This window comes from Oncorhynchus tshawytscha, linkage group LG16, assembly GCF_018296145.1.
Source record: "Oncorhynchus tshawytscha isolate Ot180627B linkage group LG16, Otsh_v2.0, whole genome shotgun sequence".
NCBI lineage: Eukaryota > Metazoa > Chordata > Actinopteri > Salmoniformes > Salmonidae > Oncorhynchus > Oncorhynchus tshawytscha.
Window position 1 is genome coordinate 76,030,146 of NC_056444.1, and position 26,523 is coordinate 76,056,668.

The 26,523-nt window shown below is 43.5% G+C and overlaps 1 protein-coding gene across 2 annotated transcripts; it reads left to right on the forward strand.

Annotated features, from left to right (window-relative positions):
• The first annotated feature begins 8,606 nt into the window (after positions 1-8,606).
• On the forward strand, positions 8,607-12,092 carry birc5b (baculoviral IAP repeat containing 5b). Of its 2 annotated transcripts, XM_024376614.1 has the most exons (4): positions 8,607-8,956; positions 10,880-10,989; positions 11,212-11,329; positions 11,922-12,092. In XM_024376614.1, exons 1-4 carry the CDS (start codon positions 8,831-8,833, stop codon positions 12,018-12,020), a joined length of 453 nt encoding a protein of 150 aa, XP_024232382.1. In that variant the 5' UTR covers positions 8,607-8,830; the 3' UTR covers positions 12,021-12,092. The 2 variants fall into 2 exon arrangements, with proteins under 2 accessions (XP_024232382.1, XP_024232380.1); XM_024376612.2 differs by having other exon boundaries at positions 11,212-12,092.
• Positions 12,093-26,523: the final 14,431 nt, after the last annotated feature.

A 26,523-nucleotide genomic window follows, 5' to 3' on the forward strand; every position in this document is an offset into this window, starting at 1 on the left:
GGTTCTCAGTCTGAACGGAGAGGTCCTCGGTCTGAACGGAGAGGTCCTCGGTCTGAACGGAGAGGTCCTCGGTCTGAACGGAGAGGTCCTCGGTCTGAACGGAGAGGTCCTCGGTCTGAACGGAGAGGTCCTCGGTCTGAACGGAGAGGTCCTCGGTCTGAACGGAGAGGTCCTCAGTCTGAACGGAGAGGTCCTCGGTCTGAACGGAGAGGTCCTCGGTCTGAACGGAGAGGTCCTCAGTCTGAACGGAGAGGTCCTCAGTCTGAACGGAGAGGTCCTCGGTCTGAACGGAGAGGTTCTCAGTCTGAACGGAGAGGTCCTCGGTCTGAACGGAGAGGTTCTCAGTCTGAACGGAGAGGTTCTCAGTCTGAACGGAGAGGTTCTCAGTCTGAACGGAGAGGTCCTCGGTCTGAACGGGTGGTTGTTGTCCTTGATGATCTTTATGGCCTTCCTGTGACATCGGGTGGTGTAGGTGTCCTGGAAGGCAGGTAGTTTCCCCCGTTGATACATTGTGCAGATCTCACTACCCTCTGGAGGCGCTGTTGCGCCTTCTTCACCACGCTGTCTGTGTGGGGGGACCATTTCAGTTTGTCCGTGATGTGTTTCCCCGAGGAACTTAAAACTTTCCACCTTCTCCACTACTGTGGGGCTGCTCCCTCTGCTGTTTCCTGAAGTCCACGATCATCTCCTTTGTTTTGTTTACGTTGAGTGTGAGGTTATTTTCCTGACACCACATTCCAAGAGCCCTCACCTCCTCCCTGTAGGCCGTCTCGTCGTAGTTGGTAATCAAGCCTACCACTTTAGTGTCGTCTGCAAACTTGATGATTGAGTTGGAAGCGTGCATGGCCACGCAGTCATGGGTGAACAGGGAGTACAGGAGAGGGCTGAGAAGCACCCTTGTGGGGCCCCAGTGTTGAGGACCAGTGGGGTGGAGATGTTGTTTCCTACCCTCACCACCTGGGGACGGCCTGTCAGAAAGTCCAGTACCCAGTTGCACAGGGTGGGGTCGAGACCCAGGGTCTCAAGCTTAATGACGAGTTTGGAGGGTACTATGGTGTTAAATGTTGTCCAGATGGGTTAGGGCAGTGTGCAGGGTGATTGCGATTGCGTCGACTGTGGACCTATTGGGGCGGTAAGCAAATTGGAGTGGGTCTAGGGTGTCAGGTAGGGTGGAGGTGATATGGTCCTTGACTAGTCTCTCAAAGCACTTCATGATGACGGAAGTGAGTGCTACGGGGCGGAAGTCATTTACCTCAGTTACCTTAGCTTTCTTGGGAACAGGAACAATGGTGGCCCTCTTGAAGCATATGGGAACAGCAGACTGGGATAAGGATTGATTGAATATGTCCGTAAACCCACCAGTCAGCTGGTCTGCGCATGCTCTGAGGATGCGGCTGGGGATGCCGTCTGGGCCTGCAGCCTTGCGAGGGTTAACACGTTTAAATGTTTTACTCACATCGGCTGCAGTGACGGAGAGTCCGCAGGTTTTGGTAGCTGGCCGTGTCAGTGGCACTGCATTGTCCTCAAAGCGAGCAAAAAAGTTATTTAGTCTGCCTGGGAGCAAGACATCCTGGTCCGTGACGGGGCTGGTTTTCTTTTTGTAATCCGTGATTGACTGTTGACCCTGCCACATACCTCTTGTGTCTGAGCCGTTGAATTGCGACTTTACTTTGTCTCTCTACTGTCGCTTAGCTTGTTTGATTGCCTTGCGGAGGGAATAGCTACACTGTTTGTATTCGGTCATGTTTCCGGTCACCTTGCCCTGGTTAAAAGCAGTGGTTCGGGCTTTCAGTTTCGTGCAAATGCTGCCATCAATCCACGGTTTCTGGTTTTAATCGTTGCTTTGAGTGTTGCGAGTGCACCTGTGGGAGCATGTAATTGCAGTAATTACAGTAAAAATATACATATATACAGTACCAGTCAAAAGTTTGGACACACCTACTCATTCAAGGTTTTTTTTTTTTTTTTTTTACACTTTTCTAAATTGTAGAATAATAGTGAAAACATCAAAACTATGAAATAACACATCATAACACATGGAATCATGTAGTAACCAAAAAATATTTAAGATTTGAGAGCCTTCCAAGTAGCCACCCTTTGCCTTGATGACAGCTTTGTACACTCTTGGCATGGGGAAGCTTGGCTTGGGGAAGCTTGGCTTGGGGAAGGGCCTAGGTTGTCTCCGTCCAGCAGAGGGGTAAAGGGGGAAGGGCCTAGGTTGTCTCCGTCCAGCAGAGGGGTAGAGGGGGAAGGGCCTAGGTTGTCTCTGTCCAGCAGAGGGGTAGAGGGGGAAGGGCCTAGGTTGTCTCCGTCCAGCAGAGGGGTAGAGGGGAAGGGCCTAGGTTGTCTCTGTCCAGCAGAGGGGTAGAGGGGGAAGGGCCTAGGTTGTCTCCATCCAGCAGAGGGGCAGAGGGGGAAGGGCCTAGGTTGTCTCCGTCCAGCAGAGGGGTAGAGGGGGAAGGGCCTAGGTTGTCTCTGTCCAGCAGAGGGGTAGAGGGGGAAGGGCCTAGGTTGTCTCCATCCAGCAGAGGGGCAGAGGGGGAAGGGCCTAGGTTGTCTCCGTCCAGCAGAGGGGTAGAGGGGAAGGGCCTAGGTTGTCTCCGTCCAGCAGAGGGGGGGGAAGGGCGGAGGGGGGGGTAAGGGCCTAGGTTGTCTCCGTCCAGCACAAGGGTAAAGGGGAAGGGCCTAAGTTGTCTCCGTACAGCAGAGGGGTAGAGGGGGAAGGGCCTAGGTTGTCTCCATCCAGCAGAGGGGTAGAGGGGAAGGGCCCAGGTTGTCTCCATCCAGCAGAGGGGCAGAGGGGGAAGGGCCTAGGTTGTCTCTGTCCAGCAGAGGGGTAGAGGGGGAAGTTCCCAGGTTGTCTCCGTCCAGCAGAGGGGTAGAGGGGAAGGGCCCAGGTTGTCTCCGTCCAGCAGAGGGGTAGAGGGGGAAGGGCCCAGGTTGTCTCCGTCCAGCAGAGGGGTAGAGGGGGAAGGGCCCAGGTTGTCTCCGTCCAGCAGAGGGGTAGAGGGGGAAGGGCCCAGGTTGTCTCCGTCCAGCAGAGGGGTAGAGGGGGAAGTGCCCAGGTTGTCTCTGTCCTGCAGAGGGGTAGAGGGGGAAGGGCCCAGGTTGTCTCCGTCCAGCAGAGGGGTGGAGGGGGAAGGGCCTAGGTTGTCTCTGTCCAGCAGAAGGGTAGAGGGGGAAGGGCCTAGGTTGTCTCCGTCCAGCAGAGGGGTAGAGGGGGAAGGGCCTACGTTGTCTCCGTCCAGCAGAGGGGTAGAGGGGGAAGAGCCTAGGTTGTCTCCGTCCAGCAGAGGAGCAGAGGGGGAAGGGCCTAGGTTGTCTCTGTCTAGCAGAGGGGCAGAGGGGGAAGGGCCCAGGTTGTCTCTGTCCAGCAGAGGGGTGGAGGGGGAAGGGCCTAGGTTGTCTCTGTCCAGCAGAGGGGTAGAGGGGAAGGGCCTATTTTGTCTCCGTCCAGCAGAGGGGTAGAGGGGGAAGGGCCCAGGTTGTCTCCGTCCAGCAGAGGGGTAGAGGGGGAAGGGCCCAGGTTGTCTCCGTCCAGCAGAGGGGTAGAGGGGGAAGGGCCCAGGTTGTCTCCGTCCAGCAGAGGGGTAGAGGGGGAAGGGCAGAGGGGCAGCCCATTTGAAGCAGTAAGCACTTTTCACCAGCCGAGGGTCGGGGACAGTGTTACAGTAGAGACACAGGGGCTATGACTGTCCTTGCCTCTCAGTAATAAACCGCTCATACCACAAACCGTTAAAGCAGAGTACCATGTCTCTGACCTTTAACCTTATCTCTATATCGTTACGTTTTATGTGCACCCCCAGTTAAACTGACTAGGAAGATAGGATACATCTTTAGTTACAACGGTGGGCGGGTAACCTGTCTCGTGACGTTTCTGAGCTCTTGTTTCAAATGTTGATTCTGACTGAAGTATGTACCATAACAACACAATTCTGTGAATCTCTGAAAATTCAGGCTTTCACAATAACTATTGTGATCATGTGAAAGTCAGGAATAGGATTCATCTGTTTCACCAACCCCTCAATGTCATCTGTTTATGTGTGTGTTTATAGGGCAGACTATCATAAATATAGTACAATAAAATCACTCGCCTGGGATTGAGTTTCTATGACGTAGGCTACTATTGGAGAATGCCTGCCTTTATTTCATCAGTCCGTATTCCTATTTGAATAGTGCACCAGGTTGTGAGGAAAATACATTGTTCCAAAAAGGTGGCTATCATGTGTCCCTTCTTAGCAATGGATGTCCTATGGACATGTGGAAATGTGGTTTCATGTGTTTATGAATGGGGACAAGATTCAAGTCAATTGGCTGCTACAGTATTGGTACAGGCTCACTAGTACTTACCTGTGCTGTCCAAAAGAGGGAGCAGCATCTTTCATTTTCCTATTCAGAGCCATTGCATTGCTTGGAGCCCCATATGATCATTGTTCCAAAGATAAGCATGCACCTTATTAGATGTATTTACCCAGTCAGAGCCTCGGTCTACTGCATGGAAAGAGAGGATCATGTATTTTTAGCCAATTTAGCATTAGAATATTGAATAGTCCATATGTGGCGTTATCAGTGATGATCATTATGAAAATGTGTATGAAACAACCTTTAGCCTACATACCTCCATTACACCTCAACGTTTAGGCTAGCTCTGCTGGTCGAGGGCGCTACAGAGCTAGACGACATGTAAGCCTTGATCACACCGATAGTGTTATTGCGCAAAATGGTCTGCAGTATCTTCTGGAGATGTGTGCAACAAAAGGTCAACATTCACCATCTGCTACCATTTCTGTCAAGCCGTTTAACACATACAGTTTGACCCATACGTTTGATAAATCCAACGTATACACCACCCAGAATGCACTGCAACTACCTCTGCAACGCAATACTGCAAAGCAAACGCAGCGTTTCATTGGAAATGAATGTACTGTAATTCTGGTGTCCCAAAATGAAATGACACTGTCGGTGTGATCGAAGCGTTAGGCTATCCCCTGGCTGACTCAACTCACGTGACTTTGAGTTTGGTGTCAGCAGAGAGGAAGAGGCGAAGCGAGAGCGTTCATTCTCTCAAAATCTGTCCACACAGGAATGCACAGATTCTGCTTAAAGGGTGACTGAACTTCCTTGTTTTTTGGTTTATTCATTAAGAAATGCTGCGGTAATGACTGAGGCCAAACAGTATTTTTTTTGGGGGGGGGGGTCAATATGAGTGTCTCTTATGTGTGTGTTCACATGTGGAAAGTATTTGTACATTGACTCTGCCAAAACAGTACACAGTTACAGACCCTTCTACATAACAAGGTACTGTGCCTTGAAGTCGCCTTGGCTAGCTAGTGCTAACAAAGATTATGGCTATACTGACAAGATGTACGTCTCTCCTCCCTAACAATGGGACTCGTTGTCCACAAAGCAGCACAGCGGGCTGTCTAGCTCCCGCCTATCCTTTCTTGGGATTGGTGGATACATCTCATTATTGTAATCCTTTAAAAAATATTTGTTGAGGGTTGTTGACGTCAACCGCCTGTATTCAATAGAGAGAGATGCTATCCTACTAGCCTCATGCCATTAATATGCATAGCCATCTCGAGACAACTCCGAAATGAAGGGGTTTTTCTCAAAGTTGCCGGGATGTCACGTGTCCTACTTATATCATTAAGCATTACGAAACGTATATTCAACCTAATACACCTCACGTAGCATATAAGCCATAAAACAAATTTGTTGACCAAATTTGACGTTCTCTCTTTGACCTCCATACAAAAACTCCTTGCTTGGTGGGTGAAACAATGAAAAAACACCATCTGCAGGAGAGTGACAGAGTTTCTGCCCGAGTTTGGCGTCTCTCTTTCTCCTCCTCTCTGGTGCTAGCCAACTTCATTCAATAATTTGCTTCAGCTGGCTGGTGTGTGACTGTGGTTGGTTTGACATTGGATAGTCTATCTCTGGGGCTAGTTAGGGACCGTCAATAAGGCTCCAGAGTGGCACAGCAGTCTAAGGCACTGCTACCTCTCCTGTCCTATTCGGTGTCCTGTGTGAATCTAAGTGTGCGTTCTCTAATTCTCTCCTTCTCTCTTTCTTTCTCTCTCTCGGAGGACCATGCCCCAGGACTACCTGACATGATGACTCCTTGCTGTCCTCAGTCCACCTGGCCGTGCTGCTGCTCCAGTTTCAACTGTTCTGCCTTATTATTATTCGACCATACTGGTCATTTATGAACATTTGAACATCTTGGCCATGTTCTGTTATAATCTCCACCCGGCACAGCCAGAAGAGGACTGGCCACCCCACATATGCTCTCTCTAATTCTCTCTTTCTTTCTCTCTCTCGGAGGACCTGAGCCCTAGGACCATGCCCCAGGACTACCTGACATGATGACTCCTTGCTGTCCCCAGTCCACCTGACCGTGCTGCTGCTCCAGTTTCAACTGTGCTGCCTTATTATTCTTCGACCATGCTGGTCATTTATGAACATTTGAACATCTTGGCCATGTTCTGTTATAATCTCCACCCGGCACAGCCAGAAGAGGACTGGCCACCCCACATAGCCTGGTTCCTCTCTAGGTTTCTTCCTAGGTTTTGGCCTTTCTAGGGAGTTTTTCCTAGCCACCGTGCTTCTACACCTGCATTGCTTGCTGTTTGGGGTTTTAGGCTGGGTTTCTGTACAGCACTTTGAGATATCAGCTGATGTACGAAGGGCTATATAAATACATTTGATTTGATTTGATTTGATCTATGTGCTAGAGGTGTCACTGCAGACCCTGGTTCGATCACGGGCTGTATCACAACCAGCAGGGATCAGAAGTCCTATAGGGTGGCCCAGCATCGTCCGGGGTAGGGGAGGGTTTGGCCGGGGTAGGCCGTCATTGTAAAATACGAATTTGTTCTCAACTGACTTGCCTAGATAAATATAAAATAAATTGCACAATGTAAATGGGACAATACTTTCATGTTGCACATATTTTAGTATATGGATTTCTGCAATTTCACTATTTCACTATATATGATATTGTCCCATGTACATTGTGTAATTTACTGATGTTCTCTAACTAGCCCCATATGGATATCAAACGTAAAAAAAAAACAAATTGACCAAGGGAATTATGATTGGGTAGTGTGCAGCTGCGTTCGGAATTGATGATTACTTTGGTGCTGTGGGCAGGTGTGAAATAAACCCATCCCAAGGAAAACTGTTAGGGTAACCTTCATTCTGTTACATACCATATTTTCCTATCATTAAAACCAATAGGGTAACCTTCATTCTGTTACATACCATACTTTCCTATCATTAAAACCAATAGGGTAACCTTCATTCTGTTACATACCATCTTTTCCTATCATCTCACAAATCTCTGTTTCAGACGAGACTGACTTTATGACCATAATTATCCTATTTAAACTTTGTAGTCAATTTTGACACGAGAATCGATGCCTCATATCAATGCTACATAGGCCGTATTCAAAACAAGAAGATGCTTTTTAGGGGCAGTCGCTCTTTAATAAGCAGACCGATAAACAGACTGCTGCCTTCCCGCATTTGGGACAAAAACTCCCATCGCTAGGGTGGATACAAAACCATCTCCTCATTATATACGAGTGTTAGCCAGACTCCTCCGTAGCTCTATAGACCTCATTCGGCCACAATAAGTGTGAGAGCGGATCACTTTTGTCAAGTCCATTGTTGGTCACCGTCTTTCAAAGTGTGTTGTATTATGGTTAAAGAAATGGCCCAATATGTCAACTACATGAACTTCACAAAAATCATGTGATCAAAGGACATGCAGCTTTTTATGAAGTCGCCTTCAAGTCACTGCAGTTGCTTCTCACCAACTGCACCATTCAGTCGTCACCTGCATTGTGGGAGGCACTATTTGTTAACCATTTATTAGTGTGTTTTTGTTTGACCCTCAGGAAGGTGGCTAAAGATGTGACTGACACAGGAACCAACTTTGCCACAATTCTAAAAAATGAAAGAGATATTTGAGACCTCTCTCCAACCAATTAATTGTACACAAGTTATGTTTTCAGTTTGTGAGTGTGTGATATGGGGATGTAGAGCAGGTAATGCGCCACAATTTTGTAGGAAACAGGTGGAGGGAGGTCTTTCGACTAGATAACACAGCCACAAAGTTCGATTCCACAGCTACAAAGTCAATAATGGCACAAACAAATGCTTAATTTAAGGTTAGGGTTAGGCATAAGTTTAGCAGTTTGGTTGAGGTTAGGTTTAAAATATAATTTTAGGAAGATAAATTGTAGAAATGGGTGGGGTTTAGCCCTAATTATGACTTTGTGGCTGTGCATCATCATCATGATGTGGCTGGTGACACTTTGCTTTATGAAAGTACAGTATCTTAACAATTTGACTGCTGACATGCATCAACAGTGGACTAATGAAAAAAGATAACAAAAGACAGTATTTTGAGTGGATTTTCTCTTTAACTAGCAAAGACCCAGGTGGAGGTTCACCGCATTCAGTGTCCTACCTGAAATCAATCAGTGCACAAACAATTAATTCAAACGGACCAATAAACTCACAGTTCCAAGTCACATGATTGAAGTAATTCACTACTTCTAGGCTTTCACCTGTGTGTTTTTTGGCCTCAATATTATTATTTTTTTGGCAGTTTTAGCTTAGGAGTACAAGGATTAGTCTCAGCTAATGAGTGAAAAGTAGTGTCTGTAACTAAAACCTACAAAATACCCTGACCTTCAACATTTGGAATCCCCTGTTGCCTTCCCCCCCTTGTTGTCCACAATCAGTGTCTTGTGGGCCACACCTGTATATATCCAACATCATTCTCAAGCTGAAAAGGTTGCTTCCCTTCCTCAAGGCCATGGCTAGTCTAAACGATTTGAGTGCGAGGTTTTACTCCTACAACAAGATGTACAGTTATGAAATGCGACTCCAGAGCTTTGCCGATTGGCCTTTTCGTGAGGAATGTCAATGCACACCTGAAATGGTAAGATGAAGAAACCACCATTCAGTATCGCACAATGTTTCCTGTCAGTGAGGTTGCTGGGGTCACCTGTAACTCTCAACCCTTCTCTGTATGTGGGGTGTTCAGTAGTTACATTTATACACCGTTGACTCCATGTGAACTACGCCATGTTTTAATGTTTAGAAATGTCAATCATTGCTTTCAAACTGGGTTTTGAAATATGCTCATTTCATATCAGAGAGGAAAAAATCTTTCAATTAAAGACCCACTTCTTGCAGCAATTTTGCACAGCTCCACAAGCCGTGTGCCTCCAGTTGAGAAACTAAACTTCCTCCCCAGTTAAGATTACAAACAGGTGTTCGGAGCATGCTAGATGGCTAATTAGCACAGGAAGCTACCTATGTCTTCTGTGAATAAGCAATGTAACATGGAGATGTGGCCTTGTGGGCACACTAACCCTATAAAGATGTGTAGCATTAAAAATATATTTCTCAATGTTTCCAAAACTGTACTGCAAGTACCGAGTTCATTTAGAGAAGCGTCGGGGCGCTTACAAAAACTCCCTCGCCAATAGGCGCTAAAGACATTTAGCGTCTGACTGGGGTAAGCTCACCTGATATCTTACATTTCAATGAATGTCATTCTGACCAGCCCTAACTCGGAAATGACAGGCGGGGAGAAAAGAGGTCATGAAATGTAGGTCAAGCACTTATTTTCTACAGGAGAGAAATTATTTATTTTTTACGTAGACATGAATCCGCCTTCTGACAACTACATAACACCCTGACCCTCTCCAATATGTCCCTGGTTGTGCAGGTTGATTATGATCCAATAACCAACTCGTGACCAACTCTGGTTCAATTTGATATGTATTTGTTGATGCCGTCATCCATTTCATATGTTTTGAATTATATGTATTTTCAAAATACAAATTCCAATTTGTTGCTTAAGTTAGCTAGGTGGTCTAAGGCACTGCTTCTCATTGCTAGAGATGTCACCACAGACCATGGTTCGATTCCAGGTTGTGTCACAACTGGCTGTGATTGGGAATCCCATAGGGCGGTGCACAACTGTCCCAACGTCTGCTGTGTCCAGGAATGTTTTGTGAGCACTGACTATATAAACAAATCCAGACAGTTGTAATAAGTCATCACAAACCTAATGTATTTAGACAGTGTACTGTTTATGTATTACACTCAATGCTTTTACACAATGTAGAAACATAATATTTCACATGACTTTGTAATTTCAATGACAGCTATTTGTATCATCACTAACTTTTATAATGAATGTATTTACAATGTTTACATGGGAGTTTCTAGGACACAGCATGTGCTTCAGAAGTAGCTAAACTTCTTAGGCCCAGTGTAGGCTATTTCTTTAATAGATTTGTTTTTTTTCTCCTAAACTTAAGTTGAGAGTATCAAGATTTTTTTTTAAATTCAGCACTGCTAGGTGGCTAATTTTAGCCTAGGGGTTAGGTGTAGGTTTAGCTGAGTATTTTAAATGCTAAAGTTGTCTGTATTGATTGGCCTACCATGTGACCTAACCTACACTTAACCCTGACCACATCATAAATGTCTACCAGTAGAATGGTGCATTGGCTCATTTCATCTGGTACTCATTCACTAGCTGCACCAGGTTGCCAGTTAAGGTACCTACAGCTAACCGTCAAACAGCCAGACAACTCCATCAGGCAGCCTGATGGGGATCCTATCTCCAGGAATTTTCCCTGACCAGGACAAATTGTGCTCAAATTTTTGCCTTCTACCCGTCATTGATACACACCTGATGGGCATCAGACCATAGGCCTATGTTAGATATATTGTGACTTGCCAGTGTCTATTTACAGATGGAAAAAGGCAGGGTTTGTCCACTGCTCCGTTGTGACATAAGTGTGTTAAAGGTTGATGCTCCTTCTGAACATGTTACCTGTATTTGCAGATGGCGACGGCAGGGTTCGTCCACTGCCCCAGTGTGAACGAGCCTGATGTGGCCTGCTGCTTCTTCTGTCTCAGAGAGCTGGAGGGCTGGGAGCCTGAGGACAACCCCTGGTAAACTTGGTCCTTACACTAGCGTTATTATTGGTCAGATAAAGCTCTGTCGGAACTGTTTTAAGAAACCATCAAGTCCTCACCATTCACATTGGATTCAATACCATTATCGTTCAGTAGAAACGCTGTACCATTTTACATTTTGTATTATCAGCAAAGCCTTTCAGTTGTCATGTTAAGTCTTAATGATCTACATGTCTCTGTCTTGTCTGTCCTCTGTAGGTCTGAGCATATCAAACGGTCTCCTAACTGTGGCTTCCTGGCCATGAAGAAAGACTTCGGGGAGCTGACTGTGGCTGAGTTCTATCACCTGGAGCAGGAGAGACTGCGTATCTACATTGTATGTCACCAACCCTATATGTATATAAACTCAACAAAAAAAGAAATGTCTTCACTGTTCACCTTCCACAGGGCACGAGTGGTCACTGAATGGTTTGATGTGTATTAAACAAGGTACCATATGACATGGGTGTCTCAGTCACCAGATCTCAACTCTAATTGAATGCTTATGGGAGATTCTAGTGCTGCGCCTGAGATTACATTTTCCACCATCAACAAAACACCAAATTATGTAATTTTTTGTGGAAGAATGGTGTCGCATCCCTCCAATAAAGTTCCAGACACTTGTGAAATATATGCCCAGGTGCATTGAAGCTGTTCTTGCTTGTGATGGCCCAACCCCCAATTTAAGACACTTTGTTGGCGTTTCCTTTTTATTTTGGCAGTTACCTGTGTATTTACCTGTAGGATCTCGTTCAAGGCAAATGCTTGATGTAGAGCACTTTGCCCTTGAAGTTCTATGGAGACTCAGGCCTTCACTGAAAGTTATGATATTCTTTAGGTTTGAGCTATATTTAATACTTGCTGTAGTGTTGCGGTCGTTTTCAGTTTACTAATGTAGGCCTAAGCTGTTGTCATTTCTACTGTTGTAGAGGAAGACTATCCATTTGAAGATCGCCAATTTTCGAGATGAGGTGGAGAAAACAGTTAATTACATGAGGACGCTGTTTGACTCGGGATCTGTAATGTAGTTGTATATTTTAGCCTTGGGTGTTTTATCTGTAAATATTTTAGTGAATAAAGATCTATTTTCTACCGTGTTACATAATGTTTTAGAACTATTTGAATGCAGAATTGCATTTTACCACAAGGTGGTGCCTTCACACTGGTTGTATGTAGCCCTGTTTTCCAGTGGTGGGAAAAAGTACCCAATTAGTTATACCTTAGTCATTTTCTATCTTTACTTTTACTCAAGTACTTTTACTTTACACCATTGCTGTTTTCCAACATTGTCAGACATGTAGGCTACTATAGCTCAGCTTCTCTATAGCCCACATTCTTAAAAGCATCTAGTTGGTGTGTGTTGCATTTAGACATTTTGCCTTTTTGATTATAATGGGAAGATTGCATTGATAACTTTGATCTGATCCTAGATCCACATTGCTACTCTGAGATACTTTCTGGACCCCAACGCCCCAGAGGCAAATGATTTAACTTTTAAAAAAGGCACAGATTAACATTGGATTATTTTCCTACTTTTCTCCCCCAAAGTACTTGCCGTTGAGTTTTCCTGAATATGAGACAACCAGTTTATTTTCAAACCTTGACCCTGGACAGATGGCCCCAAGCCCCTCCCTCTATACCAACTGTTGCTCTAGTAACATCTGTCACTTATAGGGTTGCGTTCAGCAGGGTGAGGGGTGTCCATGTCACTGGCATAGGGGTGTGCACAGGGAGCTTAGGTGTTCCTGGAGAGGAAACGGTTGTAGCTGAATTGGCAGTTGGTTGTCACGGCAGCAGGAGATGCTGTAGGTGTGACTGTAGTATGTGTAAGGGGAGGAGGGTATTAGATGCTGTCCCACTGCCTTTCTGTAGTGGATTCATGTCTAATGCAACACACAGCCACTGAGCTCCGATCAGCTGCTTAATATCACTTTATCCAGTTGCTAGATTTGTCTTTTCTCTCATGTGATCTCACAATATAGTGGAACTTGTCTCTGTATTAGCCTACATTTCGAAACACTTTTGAAGTCTTGTTCTGTTAGGATTTAGGACTTCGTCAGCAATGGCCTAGTATTATCTGCAGCTTCTTGCATTTTGTGTTTTACAATGTGATAACCTGTAAAACTGCTAGCATAATAAAATGAAGCATACCCTAAAGTTAAAACTGCTGCAACCACATTCCCTAATAATACAGGTATTTGTTTCTAATCAATTCTCTGCTGCATTACTACAGTACTTTAGCACCACACAACTGCCGATTCATCCAGCAATGTACTACTGTTGCACCGCACCCTCTCCGAAAAGTCGGTGCCCTCCACCTCTCAATTGATTTTAGGAACAATCCATCGCGTGCTCAATAGGCCTTGAAATCACCGTTTATGTGCTTCGAGTGCAAGAACAATGACGACTGCTGCGAGACTAACAGCACTTCTGGCGCTTTTAGCAGATTTAATATGCACGAGTTAAATGAGCAGAATTAAGGACGACCACATAGGCGAAAGAGCGTGCTTAACTATAGGCGTGTTTATACCGTCAACAAAGTTGTAATTCTGCATTAAAACATATTTTACTTAAATTTGAAATCAATGTCTGTGTTCCGTTTTATGTGTGAGCCTTGCACAGGACCAACTGCGGGTCGATGAGATGATAGCGCAGATAAAGCCGAGTCTGGCAAAACAGTCACTTGTCCCAAAGCGTTTAAAGGGATTATTTGGCACTGAGGAAGTTCCTCGCGTTGTTGTTCCCCCATACACAACAATAATAAACCACTGAGGAATGTAATGAATAAAACTCATATTTATTTAGTTTTTTGGCAAAACGTAAAACCTGTCGCACAGGAGGTTGATGGAATTGTAAAAACAAACTTTTCTGAGTCCTACATGTGAGAATAAATCATTCTAAATTGGACAATTTCAATGGTTCCTTTGGGGGCCTCCTATAAATAATGAAATTATACCAATTCTTCAAAACTGTCTTACAAAATCCCTTTCTGCCCTCCCAGGTTGCACTGAATCTCCCAACAACCCGATTTATTTGTAAGGTTATTATTCCCTCTGTCGGCTGAATCATGTTAATCATCAGGTTGTGTCCCAAATGGCACCCTAATCCCTATATAGTGCGCTAGTTTTTACCAGAGCCCTGTTCAAAAGTAGTGCCCTACATGTAGAGTAGGGTACCATTTGGGATGCCACCCAGACTTCTCCACGCAGCTGCCTCGAGCACATTAGCCAAGTTTTAATATTGACTGTGTATGTGAAGGTGATGGGGTGAACTGAACAATGAGATGATGAGGGGCTCTGGAAGCACAGGCCCAAACGATAGAGGTGTTTAACCCACTATGCTGAAGTTCCTTATCAGGAGGATCAGTCCTCCACTGGGCACAGAAGTCGGTTCAATGTCTAGTTTTGATTTGAGTTGTTAACTAACATGTATTCAATGTGAATTTTATGTCATTGGAATTAGGTTAGTTGGGTGGGGGTAAAAAATACTAAATGCCCCATTTGAATTTTTGCAAATCCAATTTGTGTTCTATGTTGATTCAATGTCATCGTATTTATTTTTTACTTGGAAACAATGTTGCTTCAAGTTTTTGCCCAGTGGTTAACTACCTCATTCCTAGGCCAAAATCTTTACCGACTCACAAAGCTTCCCTCTAGACTTTAGTCAGGCTCCCCAACATCAAAACTTAGCCAGGTTGTTCAAGATTGACATCGAAATTGGACGTCTATTCACGTCCTGAAGACTACAGGGAATGCCTTCAAAACCAACTATCAGGACCAACCGTGAGTGCGATTCCCATCAAGTAGGTGTTGTGGAGGGGTGTACTTTGACTGGATCATGAAGTTGTGCTTGGACACTTAATTCTTTTTTTTTTAATTTAAGTGTTTTTTTTTTGTGTGTTTTTTTTAACCCTATGCCAAATGTTTCAGGTAAGGGTTAAGTGCCTACACTTAACCTTTAACTTTATGTTTTGGGTAACTAGAATGATACAGAGCAGCAAGAGCAACAAAAACACTTTGAATTTTGATGTTTTGAGCAACTTCGAAATGTGACGTTTTGGAGAACATACAGTTGAAGGCAGAAGTTTACATACACTTAGGTTGGAGTCATTAAAACGCGTTTTTTTTTCAACCACTCCACGAATTTCTTGTTAACAAACTACAGTTTTGGCAAGTTGGTTACGGCATCTACTTTGTGCATGACACAAGTCATTTTTCCAACAATTTATTTTTACAGACAGATTATTTCACTTATAATTCACTATCACAATTGCAGTGGGTCAGAAGTTTACATACACTAAGTTGACTTGTGCCTTTTAAATAGCTTGGAATATTACAAATAATTATGTCATGGCTTTTGATGGCCTAATTGACATTTGAGTCAATTGGAGGTGTACCTGTGGATGTATTTCAAGGCCTACCTTCAAACTCAGTGTCTCTTTGCTTGACATCATGGGAAAATCTAAAGAAATCAGCCAATACCTCAGAAAAAAATTGTAGACCTCCACAAGTCTGGTTCATCATTGGGAGCAATTTCCAGGTACCATGTTCATCTGTACAAACAATAGTATGCAAGTATAAACACCATGGGACCACGCAGCCGTCATACCACTCAGGAAGGAGACGCGTTCTGTCTCCTAGAGATGAACTTACTTTGGTGTCAATTTTTAATCCCAGAACAGCAATGGACCTTTTGAAGATGCTGGAGGAAACAAGTACAAAAGTAACTATATCCACAGTAAAACTAGTCCTATATCAACACAACCTGAAAGGCCTCTCAGCAAGGAAGAAGCCACTGCTCTAAAACTGCCATAAACTGCACATGGGGACAAAGATTGTACTTTTTGGAAAAATGTCCCCTGGTCTGATGAAACTAAAATAGAACTGTTCAGTTACACCAGCTCTGTCAGGAGGAATGGGCCAAAATTCACCCAACTTATTGTGGGAAGCTTGTGGAAGGCTACCCAAAAAGTTTGACCCAATTTAAACACTTTCAAAGGCAATGCTACCAAATACTAATTGAGTGTATGTAAACTTATGACCCACTGGAAATGTGATGAAAGAAATAAAAGCTGAAATAAATAAATCTCTACAATTATTCTGACATTTCACATTCTTAAAATAAAGTAGTAACTGACCTAAGACAGGGAATTTTTACTAGGATTAAATGTCAGGAATTGTGAAACTGAGTTTAAATCTATTTGGCTGAAGTGTATGTAAACATCCACCTTCAACTGTAGATTAACGTCTAATTCTTCAGTGAGACTTTGAAAGCATGTTCAGAAACCAGCATGAGCACTGTCTTTTATGAATTGAACACACAATCACTTCCGATTTTACATTAGTTTAGACCATCTACAGCTGTGTTTTGTTGCCATCAATAGTGTGCCAGTCTTTGTAGAAAGGGGGAAAAAGTGCTGAAGATTGGTACTCTACACGAGTGTGATTCAGATGAGACAAACCTAATCTATTGTAGTCATTTTGTGAAGAGAGTATGCCTAATTCATTCTACCGAAAAAATATAATATTTGTGGAAATCCACAAAGTAAACCCTTTATCTCAATTTCTTTTGCCATAAATTACTAACCACATTTTAATGTAAGTAAAGTCATGCCAACATTTCTTTACTAAATACAAAGTCATGACAGCGGGAAGTTTTGGTACAATTTTGTAAATGCTGAGAGGTGGTTAATTAATTAATTCATTGGTCGTTTGACATGGTTGGCTCTCGTTGTGTAGGTAAAATTAATTATGCAAGAAATGGCAGCAGAAACGTGGTGGTATGGGGTGGTTGATTAGGCAAACCATACAGTTTTAGGCAGTGGTGGAAAATGTACCCAATTGTCATACTTGGTTACAAAGTTACTCAAGTGAAAGTCAGCCAGTAAAATACTACTTGAGTAAAAATCTAAAATCATTTGGTTTAAAATCTACTTAAGTATCAAAAATAAAAGTATGTATTATTCATGCAGACCTTACCATGAAATGCATACTTACAAACCCTTAAACAACAATGCAGTAAAGAAAAATAGAGTTAAGAAAATATTTACTAAATAAAGAAAAGTGAAAAAAAAACACATAACAAAAACGAGACTAAAGTATATACAGCTACAGAGTCAGTGCTTGGGTACAGGTTAGTTGAAGTAATATGTATAGTGCATTCGGAAAGTATTCAGACCCTTTGACTTTTTCCACATTTTGTTACGTTACAGCCTTCTACTAAAATTGCTATGTGTTTTTCCCCCTCATCAATCTACACACACAACCCAAAATCGTAAAGGAAAAACTGTTTTACTTTTTTTATTTTTTACTTTTTGCTAATTTAATAAACTGAAATCACATTTACATAAGTATTCAGACCCTTTACTCAGTACTTTGTTGAAGCACCTTTGGCAGCGATTAAGTCTTCTTGGGTATGATGCTACAAGCTTGGCACACCTGTATTTGGGGAGTTTCCCATTCTCTTCAGATCCTCTCAAGCTCTAGTTGCTGTACAGCTTTTTTCAGGTCTTCCAGAGATGTTCGAATTCCTTCAAACTCATGGCTTGGTTTTTGCTCTGACTGTCAACTGTGGGACCTTATATAGACAGGTGTGTGCCTTACCAAATCTTATCTAATCAATTTAATTTACTACAGGTGGACTCCAAGTTGTAGAAACATCTCAAGGATGAACTGAACTGTAGCACGCGCTCCAGCAGGCATATCTCTCTGGTCACCCCCAAAACCAATTCTTTCTTTGGCCGCCTCTCCTTCCAGTTCTCTGCTGCCAATGACTGGAATGAACTACAAAAATCTCTGAAACTGGAAACACTTATCTCCCTCATTAGTTTTAAGCACCAGCTGTCAGAGCAGCTCACAGATTACTGCACCTGTACATAGCCCATCTATAATTTAGCCCAAACAACTACCTCTTTCCCTACTCTATTTATTTATTTGATTTATTTATTTATTTTGCTCCTTTGCACCCCATTATTTTTATTTCTACTTTGCACATTCTTCCACTGCAAATCTACCATTCCTGTGTTTTACTTGCTATATTGTATTTACTTTGCCACCATGGCCTTTTTTTGCCTTTCCCTCCCTTATCTCACCTCATTTGCTCACATTGTATATAGACTCATTTTTCTACTGTATTACTGACTGTATGTTTGTTTTACTCCATGTGTAACTCTGTGTTGTTGTACGTTTCGAACTGCTTTGCTTTATCTTGGCCAGGTCACAATTGTAAATGAGAACTTGTTCTCAACTTGCCTACCTGGTTAAATAAAGGTGAAATAAATACAAATGAAAAATGGAAACAGGATGCACCTCAGTTTGGAGTCTCATAGCAAAGGGTCTGAATACTTATGTAGATAAGATTATTCTTTTTTTTGATTTTAATACATTTGTAATTTAAAAACAACTTTTGCTTTGTCATTATGGGGTATTGTGTATAGATTTCTGAGAATTTGTTTTTTTAAATCCATTTTAGAATAAGAGTAACATAACAAAATGTGGTCTGAATACTTTCGGAAGACACTGTGCAAGTAGTGCGGGGTAAAGGGGCAAAGCAGACAGCACCATTTTCTTGTTTTTAAACTGTATGGCTAGCCAGGGGCACATTCCAATACTCAGACATTACAAAAGATGCATTCGTGTTTAGTGAGTCCGCCAGAGGCAATAGGAATAGAGGCAATGTGTTCTCTTGATAAGTGCATGAATTTGACCATATTCCTGTCTTGCTAAGCATTCAAAATGTAGCGAGTACTTTTGGCTGTCAGGGAAAATGTATGGAGTAAAAAGTACAATATTTTCTTGAGGAATATAGTGAGGTAAAAGTAGTCAAAAATATAAATAGTGAAGTACAGATACCTCCAAACTACTTAAGTAAAAATACTTTAAAGTACTTTACACCACTGGTTTTAAGCTAAGGTGACATGATCGATGCTTGGCTGCCTTTTGACTAATACAAATATTCTGGCTCTTATACATTAATCTCATGTACATATAATAATCTCCCAGTGGTTCCCAACCAGGGGTACTAGGACCCCTGGGGGTACTTGGCCTAGCCACACAGGGCACTTGAGAAGACTCATGAGGCTTACTGATAAAATGCACATGTGGGGGTACTTCAGGGGTACTCTGGGCAGAGCAAAATTCAGTTGGTGGTACTGTAACCGAAAAACGTTGGGAACCACCGAACTAGCCTTCCCGATCTGTATCTGCGAGCTATTGGTTTGAGCGTGTGTGCCAAGACCAGAATAATGCCGCGTTCAGGTGCTAGTAGGAACTAGGAAACTCAGACGTTTCCGACTTGCTAACTAACTGGTTCTAGTTATAAACTTGCCACGTTCAATAAATCAGCAAGTCGGAAATGTCCTACTTCCGACTAGCATGTCAACGCGGAATAAGCACATTTGCTATTTAAAGCAATAGTTGTGACAACTATCGGTAGTTTAAATATGTTTTCTTTATGCAGATTTTTTTTATTGTTCACATGAAAATCTGTCACCAATTGGAAGGAAACCTAGCTATTGGTCCTCTTTTCACATTGATACATTTACAATTTTGTTATATATATAAGTAGCAATTTCATCTATGTTTTTACACAACAAAATGATCAAATCCAAACCACTGTTAGTGGTGTAAAGTACAGTGGCTTGAGAAAGTATTCACCCCCCTGGGATTTTTCCTATTTTGTTGCCTTACAACCTGGGGGAAAAAAATATTTTTTGGGGGGGGTTTGTATCATTTGATTTACACAACACTTTGAAAATGCTAAATAATTTTTGTGAAACAAACAAGACAAAAGGAGAGCCACCTTTTGGTTACAGCTGCAAGTCTCTTGGGGTATGTCGCTATAAGCTTGGCACATTTAGCCACTGGGATTTTTGCCCATTCCTCAAGGCAAAACTGCTCCATCTCTTTCAAGTTGGATGGGTTCCACTGGTGTACAGCAATCTTTAAGTCATACCACAGATTCTCAATTGGATTGAGGTCTGGGTTTTGACTAGACCATTCCAAGACATTTAACTGTCTCCCCTTAAACCACCCGTGTGTTGCTTTAGCAGTATGTCATTGTCCTGCTGGAAGGTAAACCTCCACCCCAAATCTCTGGAAGACTGAAACAGGTTTCCCTCAAGAATTTCCCTGTATTTAGCGCCATCCATCATTCCTTCAATTCTGAGCAGTTTCCCAGTCCCTGCTGATGAACATCATCCCCACAGCATGGTGGTGGCAGCATCATGCTTCACTGTGGGGATGGTGTTCTCGGGGTGTTGGATTTGCACCAGACATAGCATTTCCCTTGATCGGGGCGGCAGCGTAGCCTAGTGGTTAGAGCGTTGGACTAGGAACCAGAAGGTTGCGAGTTCAAACCCCCGAGCTGACAAGGTACAAGTCTGTCATTCTGCCCCTGAACAGGCAGTTAACCCACTGTTCCCAGGCTGTCATTGAAAATAAGAATGTGTTCTTAACTGACTTGCCTGGTTAAATAAAGGTTAAAAGAAGAAAAAAAATGGCCAAAAAAGCTCAATTTTAGTCTCATCTGACCAGAGTACCTTCTTCCAAATGTTTGGGGAGTCTACCACATGCCTTTTGGCGAACACCAAATGTGTTTGCTTATTTTTTTTCTTAAAGCGATGGCTTTTTTTCTGGCCACTTCAGTAAAGCCCAGCTCTGTGGAGTGAACGGCTTAAAGTGGTCCTATGGACAGATTCTCCAATCTCCACTGTGGAGCTCTTTGGTCTCTTTGTTGCCTCTCCTGTTTGGAGAGCTCATTGGTCTTCATGGTGCAACTTGCTTGGTGGTGCCCCTATTTTGTGTATGTCCATTACATGAAATCCAAATCAAATCCATTTAAATTACAGGTTGTAATGCAACAAAATAAGAAAAATGCCAAGTGGGGTGAATACTTTTTCAAGGCACTGTACCTAAGTTAAAATACTTTAAAGTACTACTAAGTAGTTTTTTGGGGGTATCTGTACTTTACTTGACTACTTATATTTTTTGCAACTTTTACTTCACTACATTCCTAAAGAAAATGACTTTTTACTCCATACATTTTACTGGACACACAAAAGTACTCATTATGTTTAATATGCATAGCAGGACAGGAAAATGGTCTAAATCACACACTTATCAAGAGAACATCCCTGGTCCTCCCTACTGCCTCTGAGCTGGAGGACTCACTAAACAGAGAACATCCCTGGTCATCCCTACTGCCTCTGATCTGGAGGACTCACTAAACAGAGAACATCCCTGGTCATCCCTACTGCCTCTGATCTGGAGGACTGTTGGAATGTGGCCCTGGCTTTCTGGTTTGCTTTAATAGAAGGAATTTGAAATGCCTTATACTTCTCCTTTTAATACTTAATTATATTTTAGCAATTACATTTACTTTTGATACTTAAAGTATTTGGTTTTAATTATACTTAAGACTTTTACTCAATATTTTACTGGGTGACTTTTACATTAGTCATTTTCAATTGAGTCATCTTTACTTTTACTCAAGTATGACAATTGAGCACTTTTTCCACCAAAGACCACTGTTTTAGTTTGAGCGACACAGATTACAGCCCTTGATTAGTGGATGGGTGTGATCTATTCAGGCCCTTCTCTCTCTCTCTCCCTCCCTCCCTGTTCCCTTTCTCCCAAAATGCCTTGGGATATGCCCGTCTCCCCCAGGACTGCTAGTATGGCAGATGGAACCTCCTCCCACCGCTCACCCACCTCCCTCTCCCAGGACTCCCAGAAACAGTGTTGAGGCGCAGAAGGGAGATGGGATGGAGGTTGTGGTGTCTTTAGAGAACTGAATACTAAAATACTCTTGCCACCTTTGTTTAAAAGTGCTCTACCTCATGGATCAGAAAAACAGTCAGTATCTGGTGTGATCACAATTTGCCTCATGCAGCATGACACATCTCCTTCACATAGAGTTGATCAGGCTGTTAATTGGGCCTGTGGAATGCTTTCCAACTCTTCAATGGCTGTGCCAAGTCACTGGAACAAGCTGTCGTACCCGTTGGTCTTGAGCATCCCAAACATGCTCAATCAGTGACATTTTCAGCTTTCAGGAATTGTGTACAGATCCTTGCGACATGGCATCATGCTGAAACATGAGGTAATGGTGGTAGATGACAATGGGCCTCAGGATCTCGTCACGGTATCTCTGTGCATTCAAATTGCCATTTGTAGTAACTTGACAAAGAATGCCCACAAACATGTCTATATTACTTTATTTTCAACCTAAGAAATAAAAGGTATACAGCCATCTAGAAACAGTACCAATACAGCAAAACGATACAGCCCAATCAACATGTGATAGTAGCGTTGTACAGATCCGACTCTGGGTGATGACCTCATCAAAGGGAAAGGTCATGGTCATTGCCAATAATAACTATGCACACATTAATAGCAATCATACTATACTGCAGGTAAGTACAATACATATTCAATGTAATTATTTATATAGTGTCCACACTATAACACCATTTATAAAATGCAATTGTGTTCGTTGTCCATAGGCCTGCCCATACCATATGCCCATCGCCACCATGGGTTACTCTGTTCACAACGTTGACATCAGCAAACTGCTCGCCCACATGACGCCATACACGTGGTCTGCGGTTGGGAGGCCGGTTGGACGTACTGCTAAATTCTCTAAAAAGATGTTGTAGGCTCTGGTGGACATTCCTGCAGTCATCATGCCAATTGCATGCTCCCTCAAAACTTGAGATATCCGTGGCATTGTGTTATATGACAACTGTACAGTTTATATGACAACTGTACAGTTTAGTGGCCTTTTATTGTCCCCGGTACAAGGTGCACCTGTGTAATGATCATGCCGTTTAATCAGCTTCTTGATATGACACAGCTGTCAGGTGTATGGATTATCTTGGCAAAGGAAAAATGCTCACAGGGATGTAAACAAATGTGTGCACAAAATGATATAATTAAGATTTTTGTGAGTATGGAACATTTCTGGGGATCTTTTATTTCAGCTCATGAAACATGGGACACACACTTTACATGTTGCTTTTATATTCTTGTTCAGTGTATAAAGGCTCAGTCTGTGCCCCACTTGCCCAAAATATCTTATCCAGTCGACTTTCTATAAGGAAATGCGTATGGAGAAATATCTTGACTGCACTTTCCCAATAACTCCTTGCAAACGTGGTCTAACAGTTTGACTGCTGGCCCGAAATCAATCTAACTCTTTGTTTGAGACATCTCTTTTTACAGTACAGTAGGCCGACATGCATGTTAATGTGATGTCTATCACACAGGTCTCTTCTGCCAAAGTGCTGTAGTATGTATTTGGAGGAGCTGCAGTTGGTGTAGTGTGGAAATGTACAATTTTACGCCTCCAAATATTCGGTATATCTCCATATACAGTGCCTTCAGAAAGTATTCACGCACCTGGACTTTTTCCACATTTTGTTCCAAAGTGGGGTATTTAATTGTCTTTGTCATGACTTCTGCTGAAGATGGCTCCCCTGCCTGTTCGGGTGGTTAGTAGGCCGGTCGTCGTCACCAGCCTACTAAAACCACCGATCCCTTTTTCGTTGTCTGTTTGTTTTGTCTTATTAGTTTCACCTGTGTCCTGTTGTATGTGCTTGATGGACTTCCTTATTTAAAGTACGTGTACCCGCCCTTGTTTTGTGCGGGATTGATTTTGTGTTACGTGTGTACGTTCGTTAGAGGTGTTCGTGTTCTGGACCTGGCACCCTGTGTTTTGGGTGGTCCATATTATTGTCTGCGGCCTGTGTTGTGGCTTGTTGTTTTGTGCCGCATTAAAGTGCACCTTTTCCCTGTGGAACTCTCAGCGCCTGATTCCTTTCTCACCCATCTAGTCCCGTGTGACAATAATATAATACAGTAAATACATATGAGATGAGTAAAGCAGTATGTAAACATTAAAGTGCACCTTTTCCCTGTGGAACTCTCTGCGCCTGATTCCTTCCTCACCCACCTAGTCCCGCGTGACAGAATCCCACACCACTCATGGAATCAGCAGGAGCTGCCGCACCTCCTCTCCCATCGATGGAGGAAAGGGTCCTCCATCATACCAGTATTCTCCACCGTATTGGATCGGCGATGGATCTGATGATGGAGAGGATGGATCGATGGGAGAGGAGTGGCCTTCCCACCTCATCTCCAGCACCCCCTCCACCAGTACCTCCTAACCCTGCTACCGCATCCGGCTCCAGGGCTCTTCGGCTGGCGCTCCCAAGGGAATATGATGGGACGGCGGTTGGGTGTCAGGGGTTCCTCCTACAGCTTGAACTATACCTGGTGACTGTTCGTCCTACTCCCTCAGGAGAGGAGAGCGTGAGCATCCTCGTCTCCTGTCTGACGGGATGAGCCCTAGAGTGGGCAAACGCAGTGTCTGTTCCTTATCGATTAGTCTGTTCCTTATCGATTCACCTGCGTTTCCAGTGGTGTTGGGAATTCCCTGGCTAGCTCAGCACAACGCTGTGATTTCCTGGAGACAGGGGGCTCTTAAAGGGGGGTCAGCGGAGTGCTCAGGCAGGTGTATAGGAGTTGCCGTTGGTGCGACTACGGTGGAGAGTCCAGACCAGGTTTCCACCGTGCGCATTCCCTCTGGATATGCCGATTTGGCTATCGTCTTCAGTCAAAGGAAGGCGACCCAATTACCACCCCATCATCGAGGGGACTGCGCGATAGACCTCCTGGAGAACGCTGCACTTCCTAGGAGTCACATGTATCCATTGTCCCAGGAGGAGACAGTAGCTATGGAGACATATGTCGCTGAATCTCTGGGACAGGGGTACATTCGGCCCTCCGCATCACTCGTCTCCTCGTCTCCTTTTTTGTGAAGAAGAAGGAGGGAGGTCTGCGTCCGTGCATTGATTATCGAGGTCTAAATTCCATCACAGTGGGGTTTAGTTACCCACTACCTCTCATCACTATGGTGGTGGAATCATTTCACGGGGCGCGCTTCTTGTGCGTAGCCGGAGAGGAGATGAGTGGAAAACCGCATTTAGTACTACATCTGGCCATTATGAGTACTGCGTCATGCCATATGGGTTGAAAAATGCTCCAGCCGTCTTCCAATCCTTCGTAGATGAGATTCTCCGAGACCTGCTCGGGCAGGGAGTGGTAGAGTACATCGATGACAGTCCACAGACCCACTCCAAAAGGCTTTCGGAGCCATCATCGACTCAGTGGGTTTTGTCCAACATGTCTCTGGACCTATTCATTGTCACAGTCATACTCTGGACCTAGTTTTGTCCCATGGAATAAATGTTGTGGATCTTAATGTTTTTCCTCATAATCCTGGACTATCGGACCACCATTTTATTACGTTTGCAATTGCAACAAATAATCTGCTCAGACCCCAACCAAGGAACATCAAAAGTCATGCTATAAATTCACAGACAACACAAAGATTCCTTGATGTCCTTCCAGACTCCCTCTGTCTACCCAAGGACGCCCGAGGACAAAAATCAGTTAACCACCTAACTGAGGAACTCAATTTAACCTTGCGCAATACCCTAGGACCGTTTTAGGACCACTATTGTTTTCACTATATATTTTACCTCTTGGGGATGTCATTCAAAAACACAATGTTAACTTTCACTGCTATGCGGATGACACACAGCTGTACATTTCAATGAAACATGGTTGCACCCCTAAAAACATTTCTCATAAGAAACTAGCTCCCTGGTATACAGAAAATACCCGAGCTCTGAAGCAAGCTTCCAGAAAATTGGAACGTCTTCGACTAGCTTGGAAAGACAGTACCGTGCAGTATCGAAGAGCCATTACTGCTGCTCGATCATCCTATTTTTCCAACTTAATTGAGGAAAATAAGAACAATCCGAAATTCCTTTTTGATACTGTCGCAAAGCTAACTAAAAAGCAACATTCCCCAAGAGAGGATGGCTTTCACTTCAGCAGTAATAAATTCATGAACTTCTTTGAGGAAAAGATCATGATTATTAGAAAGCAAATTACGGACTCCTCTTTAAATCTACGTATTCCTTCAAAGCTCAGTTGTCCTGAGTCTGCACAACCCTGCCAGGACCTAGGATCAAGAGAGACACTCAAGTGTTTTAGTAGTATATCTCTTGACACAATGATGAAAATAATCATGGCCTCAAACCTTCAAGCTGAATACTGGACCCTATTCCAACTGAACTACTGAAAGAGCTGCTTCCTGTGCTTGGCCCTCCCATGTTGAACATAATAAACGGCTCTCTATCCACCGGATGTGTACCAAACTCACTAAAAGGGGCAGTAATAAAGCCTCTCTTGAAAAAGCCAAACCTTGACCCAGAAAATATAAAAAACTATCGGCCTATATCGAATCTTCCATTCCTCTCAAAATTTTTAGAAAAGGCTGTTGCGCAGCAACTCACTGCCTCCCTGAAGACAAACAATGTATACGAAATGCTTCGGTCTGGTTTTAGACCCCATCATAGCACTGAGACTGCACTTGTGAAGGTGGTAAATGACCTTTTAATGGCATCAGACCGAGGCTCTGCATCTGTCCTCGTGCTCCTAGACCTTAGTGGTGCTTTTGATA